General features: G+C 41.8%; 1 protein-coding gene across 1 annotated transcript in view; it reads left to right on the top strand.

The window, feature by feature from the left end:
• The window catches only part of CDK6 (cyclin dependent kinase 6), a 229,979-nt gene that overhangs the window by 111,093 nt on the left and 104,070 nt on the right, over positions 1-14,816 (top strand). Inside the window, exon 3 of the mRNA XM_032875145.1 lies at positions 801-968. Coding sequence (XP_032731036.1) covers positions 801-968 — 168 coding nt within the window. The remainder of the gene's footprint in view (positions 1-800; positions 969-14,816) is intronic.

Here is a 14,816-nt window from a genome sequence, read left to right on the forward strand (position 1 = left end):
TTACAAACAGTGATCCTGTGAAGGAAGTTTTGTTGCTTTCCCATTTTACAGACGGGAATGGAGGCTTGGGGACATTAAATGGCTTACTTGGCTTTACGTATTCATTCAATCATTGATCTAATAAAGGAGTGCTTTGGGGATTTGAAGCCACTTTTTCTAGACTATGGTTTGAATCAAGACTGACTTCTTGGCTAGTGGTGTTACTTTGAGATAATTAAATATACCTGTGAATCAGTTTCTTGGCCTATAAAATGGGGGTAACGCTGTTATTCACCCAGTGTTGCGTTGTGTATTGAGTTACTAAACAGAATGTGTTTAGAACAGTGCTTGACGTGTAGTGATTGCTTAGTGTTAGGTACTATAAAAGTAATAGGGATTACCATTATATTACTACCATTTACTTGGTTTTAATTGTGTAAATAACATATTAAACCATATAAAAATACATGAAATAAAAAGTGTCTCGGTCTTAACCGCTTACTTCCTCTCCCCAGTTTACTACAGACACCAGTTTGATATTTTTCCTCCAGAATATTTCCAGTGCCACCTGAAACTATTTTTAAATTTTCCTTTCATTTCATTTTCCTTTTATTTAAATTTAATAGTTTAATTTTTAACTATTTTAAAATTTCCTGAAATTTTTTGTTAGTGACCTTGAGAATGGGAGACTGGAGAGGTGGGAAGGAAGACAGATTGATTTCTTCAGTAAATACTTGTCAAATGCTTTCCAATGCTAATGATTCCGCATGTTGAATTCTGTTTTTACAGTTTATTGATGTTCTTTTTTTCATTTTATTTAGGACATGATGTTTCAGCTTCTCCGAGGTCTAGATTTTCTTCATTCTCACCGAGTAGTGCATCGTGACCTAAAACCACAGAACATTCTGGTGACCAGCAGTGGACAAATAAAGCTGGCTGACTTCGGCCTTGCCCGCATCTACAGTTTCCAGATGGCTCTTACCTCAGTGGTGAGTGAGAATGTGCTATTGTTTCATTAAGCTTATATTTCCTCTATTAAATGATGTACTGCCCCCATACCATACCACTGAGATTATTACTGCCTCTGGTCAGTTGGGGTACAAAATGTCTTTGCGCTCTTTAAAAAGCAGGGCTAGAAGGAAAGGGTTTTGCTTACAACTACAGGCACATCCAGACTTGGCTCGTCATGGACAAGGTCCATTGCAGAAATAGTCTGTTATGTTGTCGCCACTAGAAAGGAATCAGTTAAAAATTTCCAAATGCTTTTTCTCATAACCACTGTTTTCAGAGCTGCATACAGAGAGTCTGGGGAAACACAGCTCAAGGAGTTAGGGAGGAAGAGCCCCAGGAATGTTGATCTGTCAGTAGCGTCCTGGTTTGAGAAACAGCCAGGTGCCTGTGCAGGTGTGTGAAAGCTCTCTTCTGAAGCTCTGGTGCTGACTATGAAGAAGAAATTAAATTTACAGTGAACCAGGATGCTCCATGAACAAGCAGCACCCATCCCTCACACCCCCTCAACCACACTTCTGCCTGTCAGTAGGCACTGGTAACATTTATCTTTGAAAGACCTGTTTTACATGTAGTGAATTCATGCAGAGATACAAAAAGCCAAGGAATGTCCCTTTACTGTCCTACTTCCTTGGGGTAGGAGGTTGATGCTGAGAATCCCCTTGGGTCCACGAAGATTATAAAAATTGTCCTCAAAGCATTAGATTAAGCCTTAAGAAAAAGACTCTTCTTGGGTCAGTATGCCATTTTTCACATAGTCCACCTCTAGCCTTGAAGCGATTCTCAATGAGGGGCCACATGGTCCTGGGTGGAGGGCACTGTTGAGAAATTTATGGTGGCATCTTTGGTCATCCTAATGACTTGAGGGATGGCAGCGGCTACAAGGAGGCTGATACTCTGCCCACCAAAGAATTGTTTACCCAAATTCCAGTAATGCCTCAGCTGAGAAATAGACAGAAGGGCAGTTAGAAATTCACTGAGATAACTTGTCTTAAGAAAACTCCAGTTTACAAAAGTATTCCATTTCCCCACCCCCAGAACATGGATACTATATCTGGACACGTAAGACCACATACTTTCTCAGCATTTTATGCTTTACCTGGGGCATCAGAATTTTTACAGAGGCTTCCTTGGAGTGTGTCACCATTGTTGAAAGATAAATCATACTTTTGAGAAGACAAGGCACTAGATTGTATTTAAAGGATACGCCTCAGCTTTGGGCTGGGTCGAGTGAGCCCTTGTATTCGTATATGATCACAGCCGAACTGCTGAGTCTGTGGGTTTCCCTGGTGGGAAGGGTTAGGTAGGCTGTGGGCTTCCCTAGAATATAGTTGTGCGTGGTGTTTGGAGTCCCTGAGGAAAAGCTTAAAATAGGTTTTGTGATTCCAGTGGTTATCAGGGGAGCAAATGGAAGGAGCTGACTCCTTAGGTACTTTCATTGAGGGAAGCATGGGCACAAAAAACCATAAATAAAAACAGGAAACCCAGTTGGTTTTGTTTTGGGATTTTTTGTTTGTTTTCTGGGTTTTGGTTTTTTTTTTCTTAGTAAATTTGAGGAATGATAGCCCAGCTTGTGCGTAACATCAATTAACATTCCATTCTTGCTGAAAGTTGATATGTTCAGACAGGAAAATGTAGACAAATTATTTCATAGAGAAAAGGGAAAGGGTTGTCATAAATACCTGATTTTTCAATGTCTAATTTGTACTGTATATTCTGTATTTCCTGTGGTGATAGAAAGTAAAATATACTAGCAACTGGGAAAGACACTGAAACAAATTGGACGTTATTTGCAAGAATGATAGCTGGAATTTAATGTCAGTAATAAAGGTTATGATTCCTAAAGGGTACTGCATTTAAAATTTTTCCCATTGTTTTCTGTTTTTCTATTTAAGGACAAGTCCTTTTAGTTTAGTGATGCATTAGTTAGCATATACGTGGTGATATATAAAGACTTAAAATCAGTTTTTCAGACTGAACTGGTATTTATTTTTAGAATTTCTTGAAGAGAAAAGACTGCACTCCACTTCCTGGAAATAAACATTTTTTAGTGGGTTATGTCATACAGGACCTGGGAATCAACTTAATCTGTGGAATGTTAAAGGAATTACAAGTTAACTGATTCGAAACTGCCATCTTAGGGCCATGAGAAATGCTACTACATTCGTTTTCTTCCAAAGCCAGACTTAGATGTCCCCTTCTCATACTCCCTGCAGAAATCAGTCCCACCTTTCTCCCTCAGTGTTTCCAGAGTGACATCTTATTCGTGCCTTTCATAATACTGTTTTCTAGCTTGTTTGTAATTATTTTTAGGGTCCTCTGGATCAGGCTGTATGCTCCTTGAAGGAATTGTTGGGTTTTTTTTTTGTTTTTTTTTTTTTTTTTGAGAAAAAATTGAGGGCGGTTATTATAAGAGTGGACCATGGTCATAGCTGTGGGTGGTGCGTGACTTAGGCTGTGTAACAATGACCTGTTTATTTAAAGATTGTAGAACGAAGATGCGAATGGCTACTGTGAATGCCTTAGACTCAGGCAGGAGGGGCCCCTGGCCTGGATCTTGTACTTGTGGGGGGCCTGCACTGGCCCTGCGCCAACTGGGCCGCCGTCCGTGGAGCATCGAATCCAGCTGGAGATACTCCGACTGGAGTCCGAGACCCCCACCCTCACCCCACCACACTCAGGGCATTGCAGTTCCCTGACCGAATGGGTCCTTCCTCCTGATGGTAGATCGTACTACCTATGTGTTCACCCAAGTCTGAGGGCAACAGTTCGCAGGCACATTGGGCTTGGGACGCACGTAACTATGTGTGTGAGATCTTGTGCTGCAGGAAGGAGCTGGGGCTGTGAAGCGCGGTGGGACCCCATTACCCCTAAATACCTGCCGTGGGCTATTTTTATCAGAAATGTCTCTGAGACCGTGAGCATCAATTCCTATGACCAGTATTGAAATACGACGACGTTTGTGGTCGAAGAGAGTAGGTTACAGGGAGGTTCTTTCCATTGCATGTAAGTGACGTGTGTAAGAATCATGACTCATGGGTTATATAATCTTGGTGACAGAAGTGTTTCAGTAATACATGCTTATTCAGTGGAATGACTACAAGGCTAGCTAAAATGATATTTAGAGTCGTTCTAAAGTCGACATTTCTAAGTACTTCCCATGTCATATGCAGTGTATGGTACGACTCATTTTTGTCTGTCAGGATAAAAGAGAGAAAGAGCGACCGACCACTCAGCCAGCAGTTTTGGTCACACGTGGTTGTGCTCGCAGGTCTGCCGTGGAGAGTCTGAGGAGCAGGACCTGGGACATCACCACAGTGTGATGATGACTCTGATCATCATGAAGCACTGTGACCCGCAGCCCAGGGAGGGAACAGTCTTCATGGTTCTGTGATGTCAAATGTTTATTACTGTTTTCCTGAATTGGTCTACGCAGAGGGGACACGGTACTATTGCCATTGGATGCAGTGTTTGGAGAACTCCTTACCAACTGCCTCGTTTGGCAGGTGGGGAAACTGAGACTCAGACAAGCAGTTTGTGACCAGGTTGAGTCTGAACTCACCAAACAGATTGTAAACAGCTTGGGGAAATCTAACGTCAATATTCTGGCTCTCACATACCGTCCCCGCTCCCTTCCTCCTCTCCACACCGTAGGCCAGTACCTCAGAGGACGTGAGACTGTGTTCTGTGGAGTTACTAGGTCCTACAAAGGGCATCCAGAGAGTCCACAAAAGTTCCAACAGTGTGTTTTTTAAAATATATTTTAAGTCTTATTAAAAACAACTAACTCATGCCACATTTTTGACACAGTAGAGAACACTGAGGCATGAACTTGTACCTCCTGGCTAAATTACCTTTGTTGGTAGTGGTGGTCGTGTTGTTTAAGAGAAAGAAGGGAAGAGCAGGTGGAGGGGAAAGGGAGAGGGAGAGAGAATCTCAAGCAGGCTCCATGCCCAGCACAGATCCCAGTATAGGCTCAGTCTCATGACCCTGAGTTCGAGACCTGAGTCGCAATCAGGAGTCGGATGCTCAAGGGACTGAGCCACCCAGGCTTCCCCTGGCTCAATGATTTTTTTTATGTAGACCTCAGAATAAAACTTCTGCCACACGTGTGTAGACTTGAACATCTTATAAATGGATTCTTAGGCAAAACCAAACATTCTCTTGATTCACTCCTGTGTGTGTCTGCCCCCTTAAAATCACCCAGGGGCATAATCACAGCAGTGCACACACCATGCTACACTCACCGAACATGGAACTTTTCAAGGACCATCCAGAGCAATGCCAGTGTTAACGGTTTTATATCCAGATGTTATTGCCAGAAGACCCAGACACTCCCCCAGGACAGTCACCAGAAAGCTGCCTGTGGAGAGAGAGGAGTCTATACCTTAAAGTGAGGTTGTGCCTTTTAGTGTCTCTGTAACTTCACATGCTGAGTTCAAGTCCAGGAATGGCCTACCATACACCTATCTCTGCTCTGCAGTGAACAGCCTTACGGTGACTTTTCAGGGCAATTGGAGGGCCTTTCTACAACCATTAGACAAAAGGTACAAATAGCATTTTCCCTCCAGTGTTTGTGTGTAATACACAGTTTGGAGGAGAATTCCACTTTGTACCATAATGGAAGAGTAAGAAGTTCTCCCGTTTTTGTAGTGACTTAATGAAATTCTCACTAAATGAATTCTATTCCCCTCTCCAAGGGTCCTTTTTTTTTTTTTTTTCCCATATCATCTATCCTATTAAGAGTTACCTGTGGGGCTGCCTGGGTGGCTCAGTCTATTAAGCGTCCAGCTCTTGATTTCAGCTTGGATTGTGATCTCAGGGTCATGGGATCCAGCCCTGCAACCGGGTCCCTGCTCAGCGCAGAGTCAGCTTGGAATTCTCTCTCTACCCCTCCCCATGCTTGCGCTCGCTCGCTCTCTCTCTCTCAGACAAAATCTTAAAAAGAGAGAGAGAGACTTGTGTTCTGAAAACATCTTCCTCTCTGTAGAAATCACCAAAAAACAACAAATAAACAGTAAACATGGAAGACTTCATTTGACAGCCCTACAAATTAGAAGGATTCACTTGGAGAGTAAGTGATTCCCCAAATTATTTAAGATCATTTATTTAATACCACAAGTATTATAAAAACTCGAATTCCTCACATCCCACTCTAACACCTTCAGCAATGGGTGGTTTCCTACTCTAACCCTAGTTTGGTAGCATTTAGTAAACACTAGAGAACCAGTGCATATTCGAAAACTTTACGATAAGCCTAAGGGAGGAGAGTAATGAAATGGACTGTAGCATTCAGTCAGCAGATAATTGCTGCTGACTTTCCGTGTGCCGAGCACTGTCGGGGAACCTGAGGGATGATGTGGACTAGAAATGGACACAGTCTTTGCTTTCATGGAGTTCATCATCTCATCACAATGATCACAAAAAGAAATGAATAGATAGAAACTGACATCCAGTAAAGGGAAGGGACACAGTCTGATTGGGTCCTGTGTCCGAGGAACCCTCGTAGGCTGCGGATCAGGGAAGCTCTCCTCGCGCCCTTGCAGGGCAGTGAGATGCTGAGAGAGGTCAGCAGCATTGTCCTGAGGGAACCTGCTGGAACGCAGCAGCCCCCAGCCTGCACTCACTTTCTCTGTTTGTGTTTGAAATAGTTCACTTCACAGTACCCCGCCCGCACCACCAAGTTGACAAAGTGAAGTGGGACCAGAGATGGCAGAACAATGTCATCTTTTACAGGAGCAAATAAATTGTTGATGCTTGTTTCCTCTTCGTGCGTGTTGTATTTCCTATGGAGACCTGGCAAGGTCTATGCCTCAGCTCGGGCAGCCGAGCTGCTCCCACAGAAGCCTGCAGACGCTGCCAGTGCATACTGAGTAAATCAGACCAGGAGCCTGAGTCAAGTATAATGGAAAAAACCCAAAGGTCTGTCGCCTCAGCACCTCAGCGAAAGTGCGGGACACACCTCTGAAGCCGGAAAGGCTCCTGTAACTCCCTCCCCACTCCACATCCCCTTGCCATGACACAACCAGGTCTGTTTTGTGAACATTTCCAGTTGCCAGTACATACTTCATAGTGAACAATGGAGTGTTTGTGCTGGTTTCGTTTTCACTTTCACCAGTGAGGGAAGTGGAACACAATGGGGCAGTGCACAGAGCTGGGAACAGGACACGTTTTCTTTAGGATTCCCAGGGCTGGGTACGTGGAAAATGCCAGAGCCAACACAAACATGAGAACCCATCCAGATCCTTCGGCACGCATTCTCAGTGGCAGTAACTCAAAACCCATTTTGAGTTACCATCTGATAGGTGATCTCTGCCTCCCCAGTGAAGGCAAGCATTGATGACTGCAGTGAGAATTTCCCCTGTGTCGGAAGCTGATGCATCTCCATGCTGTATGGAAGGCTGCTGTGTGGGTGTATGTCTGTTCACGTGGGTGTGTAGCTGTACCATGTGTACTTGTGAAGTTAATCAAATGACTGCTTTCCTTGTTTATAAATGATAGTCATTAATTTGACTCACCTAATTCTAGCTCCTTCCTAAGTGATCACTGTTGCCAGTTAATTCTGGATGAAAACAGTTTAACTGTAATGCTATTGCCTGAAGGGTGTTTTACTCGAAGAAAGGACAGGATGTTCTTTGATTCCGTATATCCGTTTGGCCACCATGTCCTGTCAAGATACCATATGGACGTGGTCTGGTTGTCACCTGATTTTTCATATACTGTTATGGAGACACCCTGTGTGAAGCCATTCAAATCTCAGAACCTGAGGCCCAATCTGAGTGTCCAAACCAAGCACTGACTTAAGGTTGACAAGACCAAGTACTATAGAAAGGTTTTGCGGGCAAAGGGTTTCTCAGGGATCCAGAAGATGGAAGAAGTTTTGTTGGGTCTTATGTTTAACGTTCTTACGGGAATGTGCCTTCTTTGCTTGGTCAGGGGCTGGTCGGAATAGCCTATTTAATGAGATCTTTTCATTCAACTCCCCCAAATTTGCCTAACTCGGATATGTTCATGTTCATCCAAAGGAGTAGAAGGCACAGTCCTTGGAACTGAATGTAAAACAGTGTTTCTGTAACTTGTACTTTTACCTCCTCTTTCACATATTCTTTGGATATGTGAGCTTCCTGTGGTTTTATAAATGTTGTTACTTACACCCAGGTGAGGAGAGGTGGCAGTGTCATCACTTTGCTTAGGTTTTGACAGACTCCTGGTGTACGTTTCTATGTTGAGATATGTTACTGAACTTCTGTTACATTGGAAATATTCATTTTTATTCCTTCAGTCCACATCTTATACTATTCTAGTGTTTCCCACAGCACCTTCCTGACACGTGGTGGGCACTTGATAAATACGTGATGAGTTAATAAAATGAATCTTCACGATTCTCCAGTGTCTGAAGAGTGAATGCCAACCCTGTAAGCATGCCATGCAAAGGCTTTTTGTAGTGTAGTCCCAACCCTACCCTCCTGCCCTCCCACTCAGAGACCAGCCCCATTCACATAAACGCCTATTCCCTGTTGTCTAAACGCACTAAATTTCTCACTACTCCTTGAACTTCATTAAGTTCTTCCCCAGCTCGCGGCTTTCACCAGTGAATCAGTGAATGAATTTCCAGCCACATTTTCCATGTTGCTGCTGGGGTCACAGCATCATCAGTTATAAGCATCTAAAGTGTTTGTGTTTGTATGTGTGTGGTTGTTTTTTGGTTTTGTATTTTTTTTTTTTTTTGCTTTATTTTCTGTTTGTTTTGGTTTGGGGTTAGGGGTTTTTTTGGTTGTTTTTGTTTTTTGTTTGTTTTATTTGTTTTTGATTTTTTTTGTTTGGGGAGGTCTTTTGGGGGTTTTGTTTTTTTGTGTGTGTTGTGTTGTTTTGTTTTGTTTTGCTTTAGACACGACTTTCATTAGCAAATCTTCCCAGTTGCGTGCTTCACTTCCTCTTAGCAACTTGAGCCCTGAGAAGTAGCATTTGCGCTTTGAATGTCTGTCTGGGCGGCCGTTCCTAACTTTCAGATAATCATTGACCTTCATCCTCCTTCTTCAAGATCGTAAACCTTCATATACCTCCTCTGCTTGTACACTTAACATTTTATGTATGGTATGTTTTAATTAAAAATTAAGATCTCTTGGGATCTTTGGAACCACCATGATGTTACAGGAAAAGGTTGAGAATGTCTGCATTATAGTTTCTTATTTAGTTGACTTGGGTTCTTAGGGAGATGAGGTAGATTAGGTACGTGGTTGTGTTCATCTGTGAAGGTCTTTCTAAAAGTAAAGCTCAGACTTTTACATGATTGCTTTGTGATGATGGATTATCTTTACTCTTTCATCAACCTTATTGCTAAGATGGCACGTTTGTTTCTGAGTGATGCTCTTTGGGTGGCTGAGCTATTCCTCTTGTTGTTCCCGCTTTCTGTTTTCCTTTCCTCCAGTGAGTGAGGCACAGAATTTGAATGGCATCGTTGCCCCGGGTGTCTGTAAGGATACTGATGATTTTTAAATCCCTCATAAATTTGAATGTTAAATTTTACAGTTGGCTGTGGAGGAATAATCTACCTTCAGGTCTCAGGGAAACATCCAAAAGAAAGAAGGGGAAAGCGTAGGAGAATTTACTTTAGCGCTGCTCATATATTTATTTTGAAGGTTGGCAGAATCTAAAAGTGGGGCTGTAAATTTAACAACTTGGCCATAAGAGCCCCAAAATAAGGGAGAAAAAGTCTCTACCACTTCTAGGTTTGGATACTTATATAAAGCTACTTAAGGTTTCTATTCTTTTGCCATCTTAAAAAAAAATGTTTTTTAATATTCTAAAGCCACCCTTCCCTTTCTTCTTTCTTCTTTATGTTTTGATTACTTTTGAAAGGTTACGATGCTTTGAAACGCATGGAAAGAAGTGTTTTCTGAATGCTTGCTGGTAGACTTTGGTTGATAGATTTCACAGTGACGTTGAATACTATCTGTACCTTATGTAACGCTGGGTGATTTCAGTGAGGTGGGGACCGCACATGGTATCAGTTCTTGTGGGAAAATATGCTTCAGTGGCTTACTGGCACCGCTCTTGGAATGTGGCATTTAAAAGTACCTTTTTACAGTGGGAAAGAATTCTGTCAAGAATAAACAGTCTGACCTTGTTAAATGGGCCAAAGTCTGTCTGTAACCTAGTTCCAGAAAACTAGCTTTTACTAGTTTAGGAAAAGCAGATTAGAAAAATTACAATTAAAACTTTCCAAAGAATGGAAAAAGTTACTGTGAAGAAGATGAGATACATTCCAAAAATGATGGTCTTCACATATGTGCATGAACATTTCCTTAGATGACTGTAAAATCCCACCCTTCCAGAGTGGATGAAAGAGCAGGATTACAGTCAGTTAGGAAAGCAGAGCTGCTTTTTCCTGGAAAGACAAGACTGGCTTATAGAAAAAAGCTGTGGAGGGGCCGCAGAGCATAGACCCACTATGGGAAACCTGTAAGCTTGAGGAGAAAGAAAGAGTAAAAATTGCCACAGACTCCCCATTGCCCACAGGTTAGAAAGTCTAGATACTCTGCAACGGTTTGTTCCTAACTTTCCTCTCCATCCCTGCTGTCCCACCCACCCCAAACCCGTCAGCACGCCCTGTGATCTCGCCACTCCAGACCTCTGTCCTCCTGCTTGAAACAGCATGCGATTAGATGTTGTGCCTCGTGCCTTAGGCATTCTCTCTCCACTTAGATCTTCGCCTTTCCCCTTCTCGGCCTCACAGATGCCTACTCATTCTTCAAGACTATGCAGATGCTGTCTCCTCCCTGAAGTCAGCCAGACTCTCTAGGATAAAGTTGGGCATTCCTTTCCTGTGCACTTTTGATTTGCCTCTACTATAAGGAGCTGTCCTATCTGTTTAAGCACTTGGGGTAACAACGCACAGGCACACTATGCTGCTCTGTGAGTGTGTAAAAGGGGGCGCCCGTGTGTGTGTATGTGTGTGTGTGTGTGTGTGTGTGTGTTCTGAAATAAGAGGTTTCAGAGTAGGAGAGGTGGAGGGAGGCTGCACTGGGGGATACTGAGTGCATTTGGGAAGCAATGCTTCCCCTACACGTCAGCTTCCCGGAAAGGTGTCATTACAGCTTGTATCTGCATCCATTTTGAAATTACAGTACCAGGAATCAAACTTGTTTTATTGATCCCTCTCAACTGCTAAAACCTTGTGATTATATTTCAGTGGCATTCTGGAAAACCAAGACTTGATTGCTTTTGCTCAGGTGCATGACTGGTAGTTAGTTGGTTAGGTATTATCAGAGTCTGCTAGGTCTCGATGATGCTTTATCTGGTCATAACCATTTTTAACATTAAATAGTTAACTTACCAGCAATAACCTAAATTGGGGAAATATTTTTAGTGGAGTTAGAGTAATGACTAAATCTTGTGTTCTAAAACATAATACAGCTTTAAGAGAACTGTGTTAAGTTAAAAAAAAACCCTCATGTGTAAAATAGATAAATAATCAAGTACTTTGCAGATGGGGTTGTGGCAAAGGTTTTCCAAAAAGAGCCTGTGCAAAGTTAAAATATAATTTAATAGGGGCTTCTGGACAGCTCACTCTGTGAAGTGACTAACTCTTGATTTTGGCTCAGGGTCATGAGATCCAGCCCCACAGCCCCAACAGGGAATCTGCTGTGGATACTCTCTGCCCCTCCCCACTGATCCCCTTGCTCTCCCTCAAATAAATAAGCAAATCTTTTAAAAATATATAATATAACTTATAAGATGCATTTCCTTAAACCATTTCAGGATTATATATATTATGTAAAGCTTCTTATTCTGTCTGGCCACTCAGTTTCTTACTGCATGTGCAACGGTAGTTAACAATAACCAAAAAGTCTATTGGGAGTTTAAAGGTGTTAAATGGGGTTGAGGGGAGGGCGGTTGTCTAAGTGGCTAAGTCAATCCAACTCTTGATTTCTGCTCAGGTCATGATCTCAGGGTCATGAGATCAAGCCCCATGTCAGGCTCTGTGCTGGGCATGGAGCCTGCTTGAGAGTCTCTCTCTCCCTCTGCCCTTCCCCACCAAAAAATGAATAAATAAAATGAAATAAAAGTGTTAAGACTCACATGTTCTTCTTTTACCCAAACACAAATTGGCCACAGTCGTCCCTTTTGCTGGCAAGTTGAGATTAAAAATGTAGCAGAACATTTAAGATTTGGGGGCTAGGTGGCTCAGTCATTAAGCATCTGCCTTTGGCTCAGGTCATGATCCCAGGGTCCTGGGGTCGACCCCCACATTGGGCTCGTTGCTTAGCGGGAAGCCTGCTTCTCCCTCCCCTACTCCCCCGCTTATATTCCCTCTCTAGCTGTGTCTCTCTCTGTCAAGTAAGTTAAATCTAAAACAGAAAAAAGAAAGAAAAAAACATTGAAGATTTTTGACAAGGTTGAATAATCAATCCACTTGAGGTGAGTAAAGCTTCTTCAGGTGTGAACTTTCTTTACCAGTTTTATAGCGAGTCAGAATATAATCTGTCTTTATATCTTTTGTTCTACTTTTATATCTAAAAGAACTCTTTGATTTTAGGACATGGAGCTAAATGGCACGTTGCTGCTACCATACCTAAGAGTATCACCAAATTTGTATTTTCCATCAGGTTTCTTTTTCGTTGGTGATTTATGTGCTCCTGTTTTTAAAGGCATCAAATTTTCCCAGTATTTGATTATAGTTCACAAGTATTGTTAGTCATATGATACTCATCAATCGCTTTAAACATCTGATATTTATAGTATCCATTTTCTTTGTAATTTTATTTTTAGAAACTTGGTATCAGGAGACTTTCTAAAGAATTTAGTTAGGACTATTTATTTATTTGAGAGAGAGAAAGAGAGCATGCATATGAAAGGGGGGACGGGAGACATTTTTGAGAGAGAAATAGCATTAGAGTTAGCCCTGCCTTATCCACGGGGGATACGTTTCAAGACTCCCAGTGGATCCTGAAATTGCCAACAGTTGGCAACCCTATTTATGTTATTGTTTCTTCCTATACATACATATCTATGATAAAGTTTAATTTATAAGTGAGGCACCCTAAGAGATTAACAACAATAACTAATACAAATAAAACAGTAATAATATATGTGTAGAAGTTATGTGAATGTGGTCTCCCTCAGCATATCTTGTACCATATGTTTGTCTTTCCTCCCCTTGTTGATGATGATGTGAGGGCACAAAATGCCTGTGTGATGCGATGACATGAGGGGAATGACTGTGACGTAGCTTTAGGCTTCTGTTGACCTTCTGATGATACCTCAGAATGATCATCTGCTTCCAGGCCACAGTTGACCACTGGTAACTGAAACCACAGAAGACAAAACCACAGATAAGGGGGGCCCACTCTATTTGTAAGACACAATTCACCAAATCCAGAGACATGTTCTGCCATTTCCTCTGCCTTGCCTTTGTGGCATGTGTATGCATGAGTCAGAACCCTCCTCTAAACCCTTTTCCTTCCTCAGTCAATTTTTAAAATCTACATTCTTTTTTAATTGCTGCAGTTATTTTAAAATTCAAACAACCCAGGTAGGTTAAAAAAAAAAAAAAGGGTAAAGAATAGCTTCTCAATAATGTTTCCTCCCAGAAAAAGCCACTGTTAACCATTTGGTGAATGAACTTTCACATTTTTCCATAGCTAACATTGTAGTTTATTTATTGTTCCCTTACTTTCACTGTGTGAATATGCCTGACATTTTTCACCTGGTCTCCTAGGATGAACCTTGCAGTAGTTTCTCCTTGTTTGGCTGCAGTGAGCATCCTTGGCCTTATAGGTTCTCACCCAAATACCAATATTTTTGTAGGCTAGTTTTCAAGAAATTGCATTACCAAAAGATGAAGAATATGCACATTTTTCCCTTTTTTAAATGTTTTGCTTATAAGAAACTGCCAGACACCATTTTTTTTAAAGTAGGTTCCATGCCTAGCATAGAGCCCAACATAGGGCTTGAACTCATGACCTGAGATCAAGAGTCAGAGGCTTAGCAGACTGAGCCACTCAGGTGCCCCCAGGAAACTGCCAAACTGTCTTTTAAAGTAGCTGTAACATTTTCCATGCCCCGCCCCAAGTAGGAACAGGAGTTCCTGTTGCTCCACATCTTCATCAGCATTTGGTGGTGTCAGTGTTTTGAATCTTGGCCCTTCTAATAGGTACTTGGTAGTATTTCATTGTTGCTTTAATGAATATGGCCATTTCAGAATCTGATAGTGCCAAGCTATTAATATTAAAGCTATTTTTAAAAACTTTTATAGCAATTCAGCTTTAGGCAGCTTGGTTACACCAAGTAAAATCCTCTCTCTCTTCTTTCTTTCTCTTGCCAACTTTCTATACCATTCTGTCCCTTATTCTCCTCTTCCCCATTCTGAAACAACCCAGTTTTATTTTTAGGACAAATTTACTTTCTTTTCTCTCACAAAGTAATCTCCATACCTTGTATGCTTTTTTTTTTTTTTAAGCCAAAAACACATGCTACTTTCCTTACAGACAGAGGTGTTTCGCTTATTATTTCTAGTAGCTTTAATTACATGTATTAATTAAAATTTTAGACCTTTAGAAGCCTTAATTTTCTAGTGAAAACTAGTGAGTGAGCAGTTATGAACTCTCACAGCAGCATTCTTTAGATTGGGAGATTTATTAATACATTTCATGATTTCTAGAAGCATGTGCTTTTTAATAGTATAGTCTTTCAGGGGTGCTTGAGTAGTTCGATTGATTAAGTGTCTGACTTGGGCTCAGGTCATGATCTCAGAGGCCCTGGGATCAGGATAGAGCCCTGCATCCAGCTTCTGCTGGTCAGGGAGGGAGTCTGCTTCTGCCTCTTCG

The sequence above is a fragment of the Lontra canadensis genome, unplaced genomic scaffold, assembly GCF_010015895.1.
Source record: "Lontra canadensis isolate GAN:19392208 unplaced genomic scaffold, GSC_riverotter_1.0 scaffold2, whole genome shotgun sequence".
NCBI classification, from domain to species: Eukaryota; Metazoa; Chordata; class Mammalia; order Carnivora; family Mustelidae; genus Lontra; species Lontra canadensis.